General features: G+C 44.0%; 1 protein-coding gene across 1 annotated transcript; it reads left to right on the top strand.

Moving 5' to 3' along the window:
* The first annotated feature begins 929 nt into the window (after window positions 1–929).
* cfap97 (cilia and flagella associated protein 97) lies at window positions 930–17,064 on the top strand. The gene is made up of 5 exons (XM_084318776.1): window positions 930–1,075; window positions 2,589–3,429; window positions 6,534–6,802; window positions 15,673–15,835; window positions 16,133–17,064. The coding sequence occupies exons 2-5, from the start codon at window positions 2,643–2,645 to the stop codon at window positions 16,192–16,194; spliced, it is 1,281 nt and encodes a 426-aa protein (XP_084174902.1). The 5' UTR covers window positions 930–1,075; window positions 2,589–2,642; the 3' UTR covers window positions 16,195–17,064.
* The last annotated feature ends 2,199 nt before the right edge of the window (window positions 17,065–19,263 follow it).

Here is a 19,263-nt window from a genome sequence, read left to right as displayed (position 1 = left end):
AAAATACTTCCCAAAGGTCAGTGAATACCACGATCACAACACCAGAGGGAGCTCCACAAATCATGTGAAACCCAGATTCGGCTCAAACAAGGGACTAAACACGTTTCGCAATTATGCCACATCAATGTGGAACGCCCTACCCAAAGCTGTAAAGGAATGTGAATCACTACCCACTTTCAAAAACACTCTCAAAGAACACCTACGGGAGACTGCAATTCGAAACTGGCCCCTACAAATGTCCTAACCAAGTATGGCTTTGTCAGTATTCCAATGTACAGTGTGTCCCCCCCCTACCAACCCCCCCCCCCCCCCACCTCAAATGTACAGCCCCACCCAACCCCACCCCACCTACCCAACCTCCTCCAATGTACAGTTTCTATGTCAAATGTATGTCAGTATTCCAATGTACAGTGTACAGTATGTGTCCCCTACCCAAACCCCCCCCCCCCACCTCCAATGTACAGCCCCACCCAACCCCACCCCACCTACCCAACCTCCTCCAATGTACAGTTTCTATGTCAAATGTATATACACTCTTTTTCTGGATTTTTTTTGTATCACAAACAGTACTGTATTTGCAAATCTGGTATGTCATAAATGTATAGATGTAGCAGTACTGTCTATCTGTATGTCGTGTGTGTCATATGATGAATTGAAAATGGGGGACCCTGATGTAAACAAGACGAAAGTCTTTCTCTGGTCTGCATCCCCTTAACAATTGTATGTATTGAGTTGTACTGTACTGTACCCATTCTGCAATCTGTTAATAAAGTGTTCAATCAATCAATCAATCAATCAATCAATCAATCAATCAATCAATCAATCAATCAATCAATCAATCAATGCATATCCACGGTTGCCAGGAAGTTGCGTGCCCTAGTTACACTGCCACGCCCCTATCAAGCCAAGCAAACGTTAGCTGTCCTGTAGCTAACCGTTAACACCAAGAGCTGGTGTCCATCTCAAAACGCATAACGTTATCTAAATTGTATTTGTTTCCCTTGAATAGTCAGCCAAATGCGTGTTCAAGATGAACGTCACCTAATATTGAAATGGAACGTGACGCCCAGGCCAGGTAAGATGTTAACGTTAGCCATTCCTTCTAACCTAACGTTACCGCTAGCTTCTAGCCGTGTTATTTTCCAGCCTACGACTTGGCTAAGTAACGTTACTACTGTATGGATTTCTGATCCCTTAAATGCTCATTAGATGAGCATGAAACTAGGCTCACGTACCGTTATGTGACTTAAACGAATGTACATTACATTTTAGTCATTTAGCTGACGCTTGTATCCAAAGCGACTTACAAGTTCTGTACAACAGGTCAGCAGGAAGGGTACAACTATTTCAGCTGAGTAACAATGTTCATCAAACAGTGTTGAAAATGTGGGTGCTACACTGCTACAGCCTTGAGTGCATAGCAGTAAATATTCGTATACTTAGGTAGTAATATATAGGCAAGGAAGATTATTTAGTGGAAAAGTGCATGATAGTAAAAGACAGTACCAAGGTTAGGTTTATTTCTTTTTTTTCTTTTTTTTAAACAAGAATACCCTGAAGACTCTGGCAGGAGCACTCATTCAAGGGTACAACGACTATGCTTGCACCTCATGGTACCAAAGCACCTCAAAGGCACTAAAAACCAAATTACAAACATCTCAAAACTAGTCAGACTACTGCTTGACCTGACTCCTAGAACCCACCTCACCCCTGCCCACTTTGACAACCTAGGATGGCTTAGAGTAGACGACAGAGTACAGCAACTTGCAATGGGCCTGGTCTACAAGATACACTACACGACCAAGGTACCCATGTACATGTCAAAATACTTCCCAAAGGTCAGTGAATGAATACCACGATCACAACACCAGAGGGCGCTCCACAAATCATGTTAAACCCAGATTCGGCTCAAACAAGGGACTAAACACGTTTTGCAATTATGCCACATCAATGTGGAACGCCCTACCCAAAGCTGTAAAGGAATGTGAATCACTACCCACTTTCAAAAACACTCCCAAAGAACACCTACGGGAGACTGCAATTTGAAACTTGCCCCTGTAAATGTCCTAACCCAGTTGTACAGTAAATGACCAAGTATGGCTTTGTCAGTATTCCAGTGTACAGTGTCCCCCCCCCACCCCCTACCCCACCCCCCCCCCCCACCCCCAATGTACAGCCCCCACCCCACCTACCCAACCTCCTCCAATGTACAGTTTCTATGTCAAATGTACTCTTTTCTGGACACTTTTTGTATCACAAACAGTACTGTATTTGCTAATCTGGTATGTCATAAATGTATAGATGTAGCAGTACTGTCTATCTGTATGTCGTGTGTGTTATATATGTTAGGATGAATTGAAAATGGGGGACCCTGATGTAAACAAGACAAAAGTATTTCTCTGGTCTGCATCCCCTTAGCAATTGTATGTATTGAGCTCTACTGTACCCATTCTGCAATCTGTTAATAAACTTTTCAATCAATCAATCAATCAATCATTTCAGATATTGATTGAAGAAGTGTGTTTTTAGTCAATGGCAGAAAAGTGGATACAATACAACTAATGGGATACAATGCATTTATTCCGCAGGTTCAGCTTTCACATTCACCTGTCAGACGTGTGACAGAAGTGTGGTAAAGTGACATGTATAGCCCCAGGGAACTGGAAGGAGAAGTGGATCACTCATTCTTTGACAGTGATTGCGACAATGATGGCAGCATCAGAAAAGATGGAGGGCAGCAGCAGGTGGAGAAGAGGTCGGAGGCTGAAAAGGGCAGCCTACCAGTGCCTGACCACATACAGGCTAGCCAGAGTCAAAGCCCGATGGAGGCTGTCAGAGGCAGTGATGGAGCACAGACTCCTGAGGGAGCAAAGAACCCTCAGAACGAAGGGGAGGAGCACCACATCAGTGAGGTAGACGATTCAGAGGACGGCTACAGCTCAGCTGTAGAAGATATGAGCAGCGGGTCATCCAGCACATCCTCCATCACCTGTTTGTCAGACACCGCTGATGGCAGTGATGTTGAGCCTGCTAGTAGCCGCTCAAAAAGCCCAGGTGGATCTGATCTGTCTTTGTGGGCCGAGTACAAAAAGGAAGACTACGAAGACGGTTACCACCAGAGTCGAGACGAGAGCGAAGAAGAGGAGGAGGGGGTGCCGGCCTCTTGGAAGTTCCTCCGCCTGAAAGGGGTGAGGGTGAGCACCCCTACTCCCACAGAGGAGTCTGAAGACTCAGTGACAGACGTGACCCCCCTCTCCACTCCTGAAATCAGCCCACTCAAGTCCTTGGACCTTACCCAGGGGCCTGTGTTCGTGAATACGGCTGAGAACGCTGAGAACGGACAGCTCACAGAGCCGACTGAGCTTGAGAGTGCTCCCTCTAGTGGCCTCGTTCCCCAGGAAGATGAGAGCTCAGAGGATGTCGATAAAAGTGAGTCAAGCTATAAACCATTCCTTCTTTTAGCCAAATGCATTTGCCTCCCTATGCTCCCATCTTTTTTTTTCTGCTTGTTGAGATGTTTGCTTAAAGGTCTGTTAAAGGATTCTTATTCCTTATGTGATCTACAAATGGTTCTTTGGCCTGATGGTCTAAGGACCTGATGAAACTGGAATACATGGTTTAGTTCTATGGTTATTGCCACACACACTAATATGTTTGCTGCTATTATGCAGCCCAGTTTCTCCAGGTACATAGATTGTCCTCAGGTCACAGAACCATCTGAATGCCATCTGAAAAACAGGAATAATATTCTATAGGGGTGCACTGATACCAATTGTTCAGAACCAATATAAGTACAAAGTACCAAGTCATCCTACAAAGGTCAAAGTAAAAAAAAAATTACAGTATGACTATTATTATTAATCAGTAATTCATGCTGACCCATTATAAAACAACAGCAAAAAGTACTGCTATGTCAGTTGTTTCATGTGTTTCCAATTAGACACACACAGCGGGCAGTTTGACACTTTAGTTTCATCATTAACTCAAAGAATTGCCCAAAGATTGCAGGCATTTCTCCTCCCCACCAGAAGGAAGGTATTGGTGTTGGGACAGTTTAAATTGCTGATCCAAGTTTGTTTCTTTCTCATTTCATTTCAACCTTTATTTAAAAAAGTTTCTGAGGTTTCCCTCACTTACAGAAACAACCATCATACAAATACAAAACAGTGACACAATAAAACAGCAATATTCACAGAGAATGAAACAGAGAATGAAACAAAATATTAATAAAAGAAAATCGGCTAAAAACTGTTAGTTAGTCGTACAATGGTCAGAATTCATACGCTTAAACAAAAGGAAAGGAAGAATCTCCAACTTCAGAGAGAAGAGTTGGAGGCGATTTCCCTAGATCAGAACATACTTGAGGGAACCTAAGAACCATCCAGTCATTAGATCAGAACATACTTGAGGGAACCTAAGAACCATCCAGTCATTAGATCAGAACATACTGGAGGAACCCTAAGAACCATCCAGTCATTAGATCAGAACATACTGGAGGAACCCTAAGAACCATCCAGTCATTAGATCAGAACATACTTGAGGGAACCTAAGAACCATCCAGTCATTAGATCAGAACATACTTGAGGGACCTTAAGAACCATCCAGTCATTAGATCAGAACATACTTGAGGGAACCTAAGAACCATCCAGTCATTAGATCAGAACATACTTGAGGGAACCTAAGAACCATCCAGTCATTAGATCAGAACATACTGGAGGGACCCTAAGAACCATCCAGTCATTAGATCAGAACATACTGGAGGAACCCTAAGAACCATCCAGTCATTAGATCAGAACATACTGGAGGGAACCTAAGAACCATCCAGTCATTAGATCAGAACATACTGGAGGGACCCTAAGAACCATCCAGTCATTAGATCAGAACATACTGGAGGAACCCTAAGAACCATCCAGTCATTAGATCAGAACATACTGGAGGAACCCTAAGAACCATCCAGTCATTAGATCAGAACATACTGGAGGGACCTTAAGAACCATCCAGTCATTAGATCAGAACATACTGGAGGGACCTTAAGAACCATCCAGTCATTAGATCAGAACATACTGGAGGAACCCTAAGAACCATCCAGTCATTAGATCAGAACATACTTGAGGGACCTTAAGAACCATCCAGTCATTAGATCAGAACATACTGGAGGGACCCTAAGAACCATCCAGTTATAACACTACCTTATGCATACTGCACCTTATGTGACACTGTGAATACTGTGAATATATATATTTCAGTTAGTTGGATAGTAAATTATATTGACCTATTTGTTTACACTGCTTGTGTTGTTTTTTACTACCTGTACCCCCCCCCCCTTCCCCCATGCTGCTATGATGCCTGAATTTCCCCAAGGGGATCAATAAAGGAATATCTTATCATTAGATCAGAACATACTTGAGGGACCTTAAGAACCATCCAGTCATCAGATCAGAACATACTGGAGGGACCCTAAGAACAGTATGTTCTGATCCAATGACTGGATGGTTCTTAGGGTGCCCGCCAGCTTTCCCACCCTCTAATACTGCCAATTGTATTAGTGTGAACAGCCAGCCAAGCTGGTGACAACGCTGGGAGCTGGATTCGAACAGGCGAATCCAGCGTCTCCGGCATTGGTGACGAACGCAATCTCCGCTACGCCACCTGACCGCCTCCCTGAAGGAGACTTCTAATGTTTATATGTATCAAACCCAAACCTTTCCTTTCGTTAAAGGTATGTGGGTTATTAAGGAAAAGTGGTGTGGGATCGCACTCGGGTGGCAAGCAAATACAAGGTTGTAGGGTGACTAGGCGGCTGGGTGGCGTAGCGGAGATTGCGCTCGTCACCAATGCAAGAGACTCCGGCATCGAATCCCAGTCTCAGCATTGCCTTCGGCTTGGGCCGGCCTTCGTACTGGCTCATTTGGCAGAGTCAGCGGGTGGAAGTCGATGGGTGGGGATTGGACGTTGTGGACAGCGACCCCTACAGGTCGGTTGGGAGACGCCTGCACAGCAGAGACAGGAAGTGGCGAGGGTAGTGTGAGCCTCCCATGCGTTACACCTCGCCAATGAGAGTCTGCGCTGGCAGGCGAAAAGATGTGACAGGCTGCCTCCTCGTGTGCCGGAGGGAACACGTGATACAAGGCTTCTATCCTCGCTACAACCGACCAGTGGGGGGCATAGTCGAGCAACGTTCAAGACAGGGGAGGGGAGAATTGGATACACAAAATTGGGATGGGAGAAAAATAGAAAATAAGGAGAAAAAGTGGAAAAAAAGGTTGTAGGGTGACTGATATTAAATTAGAGTAGTTTACAGTAGGCCACTTTGTTGGATAATGATTGTCAACCCTATCGGAGATCCTCATTTCTATTTCAGAAGTAATAGGCAGTGGAAGCCGGTAATCTGACACGGCAAAAGCAGAATTACAAAAAATAATAACAGAAGTGTTGGTGGAGGAGTGATCAGCAGGACCCACACAGTGGGATGCTCAAGTTGTGGTCGACTACTATTCCCATTATTGTCCATTGGTTTGGTCTGTGTCACTAAGGCTCTCTCGGCGCGGACAGTCTGCTGGAGAGTGAACGCATCTTCCACTCTCCTACCGGGAGGAACCGGAAGAACTTCTCTTTCACCAACGACGAGGTCCGCCGCATCGACAGGGAGAACCAGCGGCTGCTGCACGAGCTGTCCCGCCCGCCGCCCAGGTCCAGGCCGGCCAGCTCCGGCTCTGTCGGGGGGAAGTCCAATACAGGAGGCAACCCATCGGCCACGCTGAACAGGCAGCGAGAGCAAAACCGCATCGAGAAAGACAATCTGGTGAGTGTAGCTCTAAGTAGACACTTACAACTGGAATATATATATATATTAGGGATGTCCGATATTATCGGCCGATATCGGCATTAAAATGTGATATCGGAAAATATCTATCTGTTTTCAAAAAAACAATATATATATTTTTTTTTACATTTCTATAACCTTTATTTACCCAGGCAAGCAAGTAAGAACAAATTCTGATTTTATTTATTGTCAAAAGTATGCATAATGTTGTGTTAATTCCACAACAAGAGATATGTAATGTTAATTACCTGAAATTATTCCATTTTTGGGGGGGGAAACCCTGAATATATCGGTATCGGTTGATATCGGTATCGGAAATTAAGAGTTGGACAATATCGGTATATCGGTAAAAAAAAATATATTTTTTAATTATACTTCTTTATATATATAAAGAGGTGAGTGGGCTATAAAGAATATAACCCACCATACACACATACACTCAGAAATGCCACTCAGACAAAATGGAAAATGACCAATGTAGGAGGGCGGTAATAATAGCACAGAGTTACGGGAGATGTAGTAAATACAACAGTCCTTCCATATAGGCTAGATTGCCGTGAATTATGACTCAGTAGGTCCCACTAGTAGCGAGTGACCACTACAGTTTCTTATCTGTAAGGTCATTCTATAAACAGGTCTATGTACAACTCAATGGGCAGCATTGGGAATGGACCTATCTCAAACCCCGCCCTCGCTTATTGATCCTCCAATCACAACCGTCGCTTCCCTCTGACAATCTTTGTCTGAGGGGAAGCGGCAGTTGTGATTGGAGGATCGGTATTATGCACAATCGTTGCGGGCAAGACCCCCCGCATTTCACTGTATACTTGTATGCCGTGACAAATAAAACTCTTGACTTGACTTGACTTGAAAAGAGGGTGGGGTTTGAAATGGGTCCATTGAAAACTCTCCATACTTGAAGACCACTAAATCTGTTCATTCTCACTCGCATCCTAGCAGCTCTATTATGTCAAGTGTAGAAAGTAGACTCTTCCAAGCACATCTCATTGCGTTGTTTATATCACCATGACCAGCTATTCATCATTAACTTAAAGTCACTTAAAGGGATATACCACTGCCCTTATATCAGCCTCATAAATATTACATTTAGCTTATTTGGGCCTTGTGTGTTGTACTAGCAGTAAAGAGTACTATCTACCCCCCAGCTATGTTTTTGATCACCTGTCCTCAGTTGTGCAGGTGAAGATATACAGGGTTTATCCAGATAAAGTACAGATAAAGTACAGATACTGCCCACCTGATCAGAGAAACGCAGAAGATCTCACTGGACGTTGTGTGGATTGTGCTTCTGGTGGTAGGATACAGGGTTTGTTCAGGGAAGGTTGAAGGGGGAGGTCTTAGCTTGAGTGTTGTGTGTATCCCTGCACCTTGGCCAAATTACTTTCCTTATCTGCGATGGCCTCGCCTCGCCTGCAGTGTCGTAGTGAATTATCACTGATGGGAATAAATGGGCTCTTTTTTTCTATCTACAAGAGTCTCTGGGTGGTTTGTTGTTTCCAGTATGTCACTGCAGAATCCACTGGGTTTTCATAAAATGTAAACACCTTCTCAGTTTTTAGATATCGTGCCACAAGACTCTTGATACAATAGTGTGAGATTACCACCTAGGCTAATTGTTATAGCCAGATGTCATTTTGACTTCTCGCCACTACCAGAGATTGTCAACAAATGTTGTGTGCTGCATATATGTATGAACTGTATGTTTTGGTAGATCTCAGTCTACCTTTCACACTGCCATTGATGTTGTTGAAAAGGAGTGGAAACATACTTCACGAAACATGAATGTCCCTAGGCATCGGTAATTCACCCTTGTGAAAACCTTTTACTTTCACTGGCGTTACTGTATTACTCTACCACCATTCAAATTCGCACATCAACCACGAGCACCCGGGAATTGCTAACAAGCGTGCCCAACTGAATGGATGGAAGCGCTTATAGTGAAAGTAAAAGGTTTGACGAGGGTGAGTTACCTATGCCTAGCAACTTTCAAAACAACTTTTCAAAGTCTCATGTATTTTCCACCCCTTTTCAACATCAATGTCAGGGTGAATGGCGTTTAGTAAGGTAGGCTGAGATCTACTAAAACATACACTGTATACAGAGTGAGTTGATGAGATGGGGACAGTCGCTGGTAATGAGAAGCGAGAGGTGAGAAGTCAAAGTCACACTGGTATGATCCTTTGACTAAAATAGGCTATCCTTCTTGATAACCTCTTGATAGTTTAGTCTACCTTCACCACTTTGGCATTTTAGTTTGGTATTTTTCTCCACCAGACACTAACGTTGTGAGAAGAAGTTTCTACAATTATCCCTCAGTTTTCCCCAAAATGGCATGCATGCATTTATATAACCATGGTGCACTAACAGCTGTCAGCTTGAAGCTATCTGTGGTCCATGGTTTCAATGAGGAATGCTAACTATGCAAACCATTTAAGGATGACAAATTTACCCAAATTAAATAAAAAATATCCCTTGAAGTCTACTGGTCTGGTAAATCACTAGCTAGGAATTAACCCAGGTTTAGACAGCCTACTGGTCTGGTCTGCATAAATAACTAGCTAGGAAATTAACCCAGGTTTAGACAGCCTATTGGTCTGGTCGGCATAAAACACTAGCTAGGAATTAACCCAGGTTTAGACGGCCTTGGTCTGGTCGGCATAACACACTAGCTTGGAATTAACCCAGGTTTAGACAGCCTACTGGTCGGCATTAAACACTAGCTAGGAATTAACCCAGGCTTAGTAAACGCGTGGTTGGCAAGCCCGCTAAACATTGCTAGTGAGCGATGCATCTGTGTGTAGTGCAGCAGAGAGGGATGAGCACCGGATACTGGTGGTCGGCCCATATATCGATATTGGCCTACCGACATTACCATCTTTTGCAGGCTAATGTTAGCAAGTGCAAACCTGTCATCAACCAGCTAAGCTTGCTAGCTAATATAGCTAACATTAGTGAACTGATGTTCAGCAATTTAGTGTCTCATTGTTATTATTAAATTGATGTATTTGATCAGATGCAAAGAAAATCATTATATCGGCCAAAGTATTGGTATCAGCATCTGCAATTGAAAAAGCCATATCTTTCGGCTGAGTAACAATGTTCATCAAACAGTGTTGAAACGTGGGTGCTACAGTCTTGAGTGCATAGCAGTAAAGACATATTAGTAATATAGTAGGTAGTAATATAGGCAAGGAAGATTATTTAGTGGCAAAGTGCATGATAGTAAAAGGAAAAAGTTTAGTTAGTAGAGGAGCACTATTTATTATTGCATTAACGGTCAGGACTGGGGCAGGACTCAGTAAGGACTGTCTGGGCAGCGCAGGTCTGAAACGGCCGTGAGTGAAAGCAGACACGTACGGACTCAGACAGGCGGCAGCAGGTGCCTTGGCAGCGCAGTGACATTATAAGAGAGTTCAGCACCTCAGGCTCCAGTCCCCTCACCCCTAACATTAAGACTACATGACCACACAGAGACGGGAGCGTAGTAAGGACAGAGAGACAGCCATGGCTATAGGCTATCTCTATGGAAACTGCATTGTATAGATAGGAGATAGGATAGGACAGGAAATTATCTTACCGTGGTGTTTCTGGTTTTATTTACATATTTTGAGTGCTTTATGTAGTTTAAAGGGGGGGAAATGTAGGATAGATGCAACCGTCACTTGGACATAGCTGGGACTATGGGTCTTCCATTGCTTAGCATTGCTAAGTCTGAGGACTGGCCCTAGTTGACAATGTTTCAGTCAGCTCTTGTGTTCTTCCTGCTGAATGACTAATATTCACAAATACACATTGGTCTTTCTTTAATGCGCACTCGTTTTAAGGAGATCCTTTTTGTATGCCAGCATTAAAATATAATTCATTTTATCCTTTCTTTTTAATAAATATTATCGCTGAAGGACGGTAATGTAGGAAAATGGATTTTGTGAATAAACCAACTATCCCATTAGCTGGCAAGGAACTATGCTTTATTAGTCTACTAAGAATTCCTCTGGTTGAGGACATGTAGAGGTCTTTCATTCATCTTAAGGACTCTTGTTACTGTAGACATCCGTCCTTTAGCCCAATGGTGGGGACAGTCTGTTCTCCGTTTTGAGGATCTCTCTCTCTCTCTCTCTCTCTCTCTCTTTACATCTTCAAGGCTTCCGTCTCTCTCCCTTCTCACTATTCTTAGAGTGAGGTAATTGAATACGCCGTGTGATCAGTATATCCACCCTGACCCCCTCTCACTACACGTGTAAAATACCTCAGTTGTCCAACCTTTCAAATAGGACTTGTTCTCGGAATTTCAACAGTGGCCCGCATGAACTCCTCTACGGTTGTCTTTTTTCCAAGGTGGTCGCACCTCATTGATTTCTCTTTTTGAAGAAACCGCAGCATGGCAACACTAGTAGCAGTAGATCACCGAAAGTGCTTTTCTTTTAACGACCTCTGTCTCTTTCCAGTAATGTAAGAGAGCAGGTTGACCCTCTGTCTCTTTCCACTCACTGTTCTTTCTTAAGTGAGTGGCTTGGGAGGTAGAGCAGTCGTGTGGTAATCCGGAGGATCCCGGTTAGATTCCCACTTCTCTCGGGCAGCGTGTTGAAGTGTCCTTGAGCAAGACACTTAACCCCTAACTGCTCCCGATGAGCAGTTTGGCACCTTGCACAATCCTGCCGTCGGTGTGTGTATTTGTAAAGCGCTTTGGATAAAAGCTGCTATATAAATGCACCATTTACCATTTAACAACCTCAGTCTCTTTCCAGTAATGTAAGAGAGCAGGTTGACCCTCTTGTCTCTTTCCACTCATTCAGGTATTTCCAAGGCGCGTGCTGGTGTGAGTGTACTGTACCATTCTGGGCCACTAGCCTCCACAGGTTATTTTTACACTGAGTTGGACATGTTTTCTCTCTCATTCCCGGTGGTTTCGGTCAAGCCTGGTCAAGTCTTTGTGGCCCAGTGCTCCCATCGCAAAATGTCAAGACGTACATTTTGCACAGTAGTAAAACCACGTACCGTGTCACGAGTCATGGTCTGAGTGGATTATGTATCAGAGGCGGTGTGTGTCTGTATATATGGGGGTTATTTAAGTCCTTTCGTTAAGGCCAAGGTCGTGGCCCGAAACCAGCTTGTTCAGATCCTCAGAGGAAGCCAGGTCACCAGGCACTCCTCTGTTTGCTGTTGATACTAATGGGCCATGGGGGCCTGGTTGACCGTTTCCTGGTTTTGACGTCATTACTTTTGATTCCCATCAACTGTCGCAAAGCTGTGAACAGCCTAGATGTCTGTGTTTTTGAGTTTGACTACTTTAAATCAAATTGACCTATCTCAAACCCCCTCAGAGAAGTTGCTAGTAATTAATAAGTAGCCCTTCAAGATGAATAACTAGTAATTTGCCAGTACTTTTAATGCGTTAAATGTAGAGACTAGTAAGACACAAACTTTTCTAAAATGCATAACCCCCATATGATTCAATGTAACGCTTTTCAATGTGTAACATTTGAAAACACAATGTTAGTCAGTAGTTATTAGTAAATACAAAAATAGCCAAAGTATACAAGTGTTTGTCGTCAACAACAATGGGGGCGGGGGGGGGGGGGGGGGGGGTCGGGGGCGGCCTTTGAAATGAGAATAGGTACTCGTTGGGTAACGATGTTCAATAAGTACTAGCTTGTTAGATTTTAAGGAAGAAGTCGCTTTGGATAAAAGCGTCAGCTAAATGACTAAATGTAAATGTAAGTATCAATCGATTTAATTTACACACGTTCAGCACGCTTTGCACAGGCAGAAACTGTTCTTCATGCGGGTGCATGCTTGTGTGTGGGGAAAACACCTGATATACTGTATATTTTCACTGGAACCCTTTTTCCCTACTGTGCTCAGTAGTGCCACTTTTCAATGTGCGGTCAAAGGTTGCGTAATGAATTAACACTTTCAGTTGTGGTGTCGGATCGGGAAAATCTGACTGGTCGTATGAAATAATTAACTCAGACCTTCTGTGGTTCCTGAGCACCACGTGGACACGGCAAGAGACGATTCGCAGTCCTCTGTCAGAGCCGCCGTCAGACATCACCCTCCTGGGTGCGCCTCTTGTCGCTTGGGGCACACCGTCCAATTCGTGCATGTTATTCCTATGGTCTACTCCAGTGCTTCTCAAACTTTTTCTGTCAGGCCCCCCTTTGGCGGACCAAAATATCTTGGGCCCCCCCTCGCCCCAACAAAATAGTCATGAAATGGGCCATGTTTAAATGTATTGAAATAACACCAATATCGTGACCTTTCAAATTGACAACACCTTCCCTCGCGAGAGCCACCTTGCCTCGCTGTGAAACAGCACTGCAGAATGGTCAGCTCCCATCTCCTCACACAGCACAGAGAACAGGCACACTTTCAGGGGTCGGGTTTTGATGAAATTTACCACGTTTATAACTTCTGTCAAAACCTCATTCAGCTCAGGGCTAAGCTGTCTTGACGCTGGCGCCTCTCTGTGAATTTACAGTGCGTCCATTGCGCGTTTGGCGAGACCCCCTTGATGAGCGCCTGTAGCCCCCTCCTTTTCCCTGCCATGGCCTGCGCACCGTCAGAGCAAAAGCCCACACAGTTCTCCCATTTCAGTCCATGTTCTGTCAGGTAACTGTCAGAAGAGCTCATCAGCTGTCGCTCTGTTTTTGACATATTTGCAAAACAGCAGATCTTCACTCAGTGACTGGGAATTTACAAAGCGAACATAGGAAATAAGCAAACAGTCTTTATTGCTGTCAGTCTTTGACAAGGCAACACGCATCCTCAAGGCTCAACTTGGCCCTATATTTTGTTTTCAGAGCTGTCATGGATGAAAAGCCAGCTTCACACAGATATGTGGTGCTGAATGGTATCAACACCTTAACTGCTGCATCATGAGATACTTGGTACTCAGCACCACACTCTGAAACTAGCTCTCCAGGTGGTATCAGATGAGATTTCAATGAGTTCTTCCAAGAGTTTGGATGGAGATGTGTCAGGAAGCTTTGTCTCAATGTTGTCTGTAAAGTTTTTTTTTATCGAGAGTAACTTGGTGATCCTTTTCTGTGTTTTATTAAATAATGATTTTCAGATTTTGAGAAATGGTCAAACTTATCCAAATATGGTATTTTCATGGAGAACAGTGCAGCTGCAACAGATAGCACTTTAGTGATAATTTTCTGTAATCCACATTTTTTATTTATTTTTTTTATCTCAAGGCCCCCCCTGTCATGCCTATGCGCCCACCCTGGGGGGGCGAGCCCCCCACTTTGAGAAACACTGGTCTACTCTAAGGCATACCGAAAAATATTAGTTGTAAACATTATTAACTCCCGAAATCCAAGAACAAGAGTGCTACGACCCCAAATGTGATGTCATCAGGCACAATGTCAGGAGCTGCTCCATAGACTGTGAATTGGAAAGACTTTGAAGTTGAAGGTGACCATGATAAAGAGTACATGAAGGGAACTGAAAACACTACTGTAGAGTAATACTCATCTGGGGATAGAAACTCAAACAAACATTCTGTGGGTCTGCAAAGTCAGTCTCCCATTCATTGTCTATGGACCCGACTTTATACCTGATCTCATCCCAGGTTTGAGTCTTAGCTGGTCTTTGGTAGAGTCGTACCGGTAGTTTGTGTACACAAATATTGATTGGACTTTCCCTGGAAATAACATTGTAATTCTTAATTTGAGCCGTGAACTTGACCGGGGTGGCTGAACCCATGGATGTTCTCGGGTGTAACACTAGTCTACACAAATAGCAATAGGCTCACAACACACCTCACTGTTCTTTAACCCTCGTGTGTCGTTCGGGTCTGTGGGTCCTGTTTTCAATATTTACTAAAAAGAGAAACGATAAAATGAATTATTTCTTTACTTGTTAAAGACTCATTGGCCTTGGCTCATTTTTTGTGAAGAACATATAACACATTTTCATTGAATGTACACTGTGCGCACCCCCCCCCCCCCCTACACATTTATATTACACAAAAAGGTTCCTTCGCTGTCTGCCTCCACCTTGTTTCATTTAAATTTTTCAAGATAAACATGATCTATTCCATTCATGTCTTGATTATAATAGATTAATTTTTTTTTTTTTACCAACATCACATTTGATCACATAAATAATGGCTTCATCGTTTTAAAATCCCAAGAATGTGAAGGCCACACAATGGTCAACAGTGTAGATCAGGCCACACAATGGTCAACAGTGTAGATCAGGCCACAGGGGTCAACAGTGTAGATCAGGCCACAGGGGTCAACAGTGTAGATCAGGCCACAGGGGTCAACAGTGTAGATCAGGCCACAGGGGTCAACAGTGTAGATCAGGCCACACAATGGTCAACAGTGTAGATCAGGCCACACAATGGTCAACAGTGTAGATCAGGCCACAGGGGTCAACAGTGTAGATCAGGCCACAGGGGTCAACAGTGTAGATCAGGCCACAGGGGTCAACAGTGTAGATCAGGCCACAGGGGTCAACGGTGTAGATCAGGCCACACAGGGGTCAACGGTGTAGATCAGGCCACAGGGGTCAACAGTGTAGATCAGGCCACACAGGGGTCAACGGTGTAGATCAGGCCACAGGGGTCAACAGTGTAGATCAGGCCACAGGGGTCAACAGTGTAGATCAGGCCACAGGGGTCAACAGTGTAGATCAGGCCACAGGGGTCAACAGTGTAGATCAGGCCACACAGGGGTCAACAGTGTAGATCAGGCCACAGGGGTCAACAGTGTAGATCAGGCCACACAATGGTCAACAGTGTAGATCAGGCCACAGGGTCAACGGTGTAGATCATTGGTCTGAATGAGTCCTTCTCACGTCACGTGTTCACTTCACAGAATTTCCTGAAAAAGCTGGAGTCCATCAAGTCCACCGCGGGCCTGAGGCGCTCCAACCTGCTGGCAGACTACCAGCGCCTGGCCAGCTACCCGGGAAGCGACTTCCTCCCCGTCTACGAGTCCCCCGCCAGGAAGGAGAAGGCGTCCAGCAAAAGGCCGTCCGGTAAGTGACTTGTGTCTTACTCAGAAGAAGCTTGCAGTGCATTTTCCGCTTCCAATATTCATAAAAAAATATATATATAAAAAAAAAACAGTGCAAAGGGCTTTTTGTTTGGACCTATAGGAACTCCCGGTTAGTGACGAGTTTTACTGAATCTTTGTGCTTGGAGATTGACCTTAAGACTTGTTACTCGTACATTTTAAAATATAAATGATATGAATGTATTGTTGGCTCAGGTCTGCTGTGTGAAGCAACTGTTTTCACTAACGCGTGTCTTGTCTCTGTTCTCGTTGCCTGCAGGTAAGGGCTCCAGACCCCCCACCGCTGCCCCCCGTGTTACCAGGCCAGCTTGGGTAGATTAGATTAGATTTTATTAGAAATTTTTTTAAATACAAGATTCCAGAAAAACGTCAAGGATGCTACACAAAAAAGTCAAGACTTATATCCATTGTGGTCCTTGGTCTCAGACAGACAAGCAATACAAAACATGACCATAAATAACAATTTGACAAACTACATAGACATGAACATTTTAAATGCAGTACAACCGTAGCCACTGGTCTTGATGGTCTTGAGAACTTTGCTGCCTATTCCAAACATAATGGTTCACCCAGAGGGTTTCTTTTTTTGATCCACTTTTTCTCCTTATTTTTCTATTTTTCTCTCATGCCAATTTCGCCTCGCCAATTCTCCCTTCAATTCTCCCCTCCCCTGTCTCGAATGTTGCTAGACTATGCCTCCCACTGGTCGGCTGCAGTGAGGACCAAGCCTTGCATCACGTGTCCCCTCCGGTACACGAGGAGGCAGCTGTCGCATCTTTTCACCTGAACAGTGCGATCTCTGTGGCGAGGAGTAACGCGTGGGAGGCTCACGCTGCCCCAGATACTTCCTGATTCTGCTGTACAGGCGCACCAACCGACCTATGGGAGTCGCTGTCCACAACGTCCAATCCCCACCCACCGGCTTTCCCACCCCTAACACTGCCAATTGTGTTAGTATGAACGACCAGCCAAGCCGGTAGCAACGCCGAGAGCTGGGCTCGAACCCAGCATATCATGCGTTAGTGGCAAGCGCCTTGCCCACTGCGCCACTTAGCCGCCCCACCCAGAGGGTTTCTGACCTCAGAGTTTAATGGTCGTCCTTGATTCCAGAATTTGTGCTTGTTAAAAATATTTTTTTAGATATGTGAAGAAATATATATATATATTATATATTGTGCATTTTATGAAATAAAGCTGCTTGTTGCGCAACCTTATGTGTATTCTGTCATGCCCACTATCCCGCTAATTATGGAATTCATGGAATATCGTGGAATTTAAATGGTGTGTTCTAAATTATCTGGGGAAGTCATGGAATATCAGACTTTTACAACAGGGCCATGAAATTCATTGCATTAGATTGCATTAGATTGTGGTTATCAGCAATTTATATACATCGTTTGGCTGCCAACTGTAGTAGAAACTAATCTGGTCATCCCTTTAAAATGGCTTGGCTGAAAAATGATGTAGTCATCTGCAGTGCAGTGGTTTAGACATAATATGTAGTCAGTGTATATAATATATAGTACAGTTAGGTCCATAAATATTTGGACATTTTCACAATCTTGGCTCTACACCACCACAATGGAATACGATGTGCTTCAGGTGCAGACTTTCTGCTTTAATCTGAGGGTATTTATTTACATACAAATCAGGTGAACAGTGTGCCTCCTTGTAAGGGACCAAAAAAATTTATTTGACAATTGGCTGCTCAGCTGTTACATGGCCAGATGGGTGTTATTCCCTCATTTGTTCATTTACAAAGAGCAGATAAAAGGTCTAGAGTTAATTTCAAGTGGGGTTGCATTTGAAATCTGTTGCTGTCAACTCTCAATATGAGGTCCAAAGAGCTGTCACTATCAGTGAAGCAAGCCATCATTAGGCAGAAAAAACTAAACAAACCCATCAAAGAGATGGTAAAAACATTAGGGGCGGGATCCACAAACAATGTATTGCACAGTGCTAATTCGCTGTGATTGATTGATTGAAAATGTTATTAACGGATTGCAGAATGGGTACAATACAGTACGGCTCAATACACACAATTGTTAAGGGGATGCAGACCAGAGAAAGACTTTCGTCTTGTTTACATCAGGGTCCCCCATTTTCAATTCATAATGAATTGTAAGTAAGGGTGCAATTAGCACCGTGCAATCCATTCTTTGTGGATCCCGCCCTAAGGTGTGGCTAAATCAACTGTTTGGTACATTCTAAAAAGGAAAGAATGCCCTAGTGGGCTCAGCAACACCAGAAGACCACGGAAAGCATGAATGAATGAACTTTATTTAACAGATTGCAGAATGGGTACAATACAGTACGGCTCAATACATACAATTGTTAAGGGGATGCAGACCTGAGAAAGACGTTAGTCTTGTTTCCATCAGGGTCCCCCATTTTCAATTCATATAGACATTTATGACATACACAACATACATGACATTTATGGCATAGGGACATATAGGTATTTAGTACTGATACATTTGTGACATAAACGGTATTCAAATATACAGTACTGTTACCCCTAGATCCTGACAGAGTATATACATATGATGGGGAGGGGACTGTACATTAGGAGGGGGTGGGTGGGTGGGAGAGAAATATACATACGGCGGGGAGGGGATATATACATGCGGTGGGGAGGAGACTGACATGTCTATTAGGAGGTGGTGGGGGTTTTGGGCATTTACGGTGGCCAGTTTCGAATTGCAGCCTCCCGTAGGTGCTCTTTAAGAGCGGTTTTGAATGTGGGCAGGGATTCACATTCCTTTACAGCTTTGGGTAGGGCATTCCACATTGTTGTGGCATAATTGCGAAAAATGTGTTTAGTCCCTTGTTTGAGCCGAATCTGGGTTTAACATGATTTGTTGAGCTTCCTCTGGTGTAGTGGTTGTGGTATTCACTGACCTTTGGGAAGTATTTTGACATGTACATGGGCACCCCGGTCGTATAGTGTATCTTGTAGACCAGGCCCATTGCAAGTTGCTGTACTCTGTCGTCTACTCTAAGCCATCCTAGGTTGTCAAAGTGGGCAGGGGTGAGGTGGGTTCTGGGGTTCAGGTCAAGTAGTAGTCTGACCAGTTTGTTTTGTGATGTTTGTAATTTTGTCTTAAGCGCCTTTCAGGTGCTTTGGTACCATGAGGTGCACGCATAGTCATAGTACCCTTGAATGAGTGCGCCTGCCAGAGTCTTCAGGGTATTCTTGTTTACCAGAGAGGAGATCCGGTACAAGAATCTAGTTCGTTGGTTGACTTTTTTTATTACATTGGATGCCATTTTGTCACAGGAAAGATTTGCCTCTAGGATGGAACCCAGGTAGGTAATTTCGTCTTTCCTTGTGACAATATTGTCACCCACTGTAACTGAGAAGCCGTCAGTCTTGCTGAGTTTGTTATT

Source organism: Notolepis coatsorum (assembly GCF_963971535.1).
Source record: "Notolepis coatsorum genome assembly, chromosome: 7".
Lineage (NCBI taxonomy): Eukaryota > Metazoa > Chordata > Actinopteri > Aulopiformes > Paralepididae > Notolepis > Notolepis coatsorum.
This window is presented reverse-complemented; position numbering and strand designations above follow the sequence as displayed.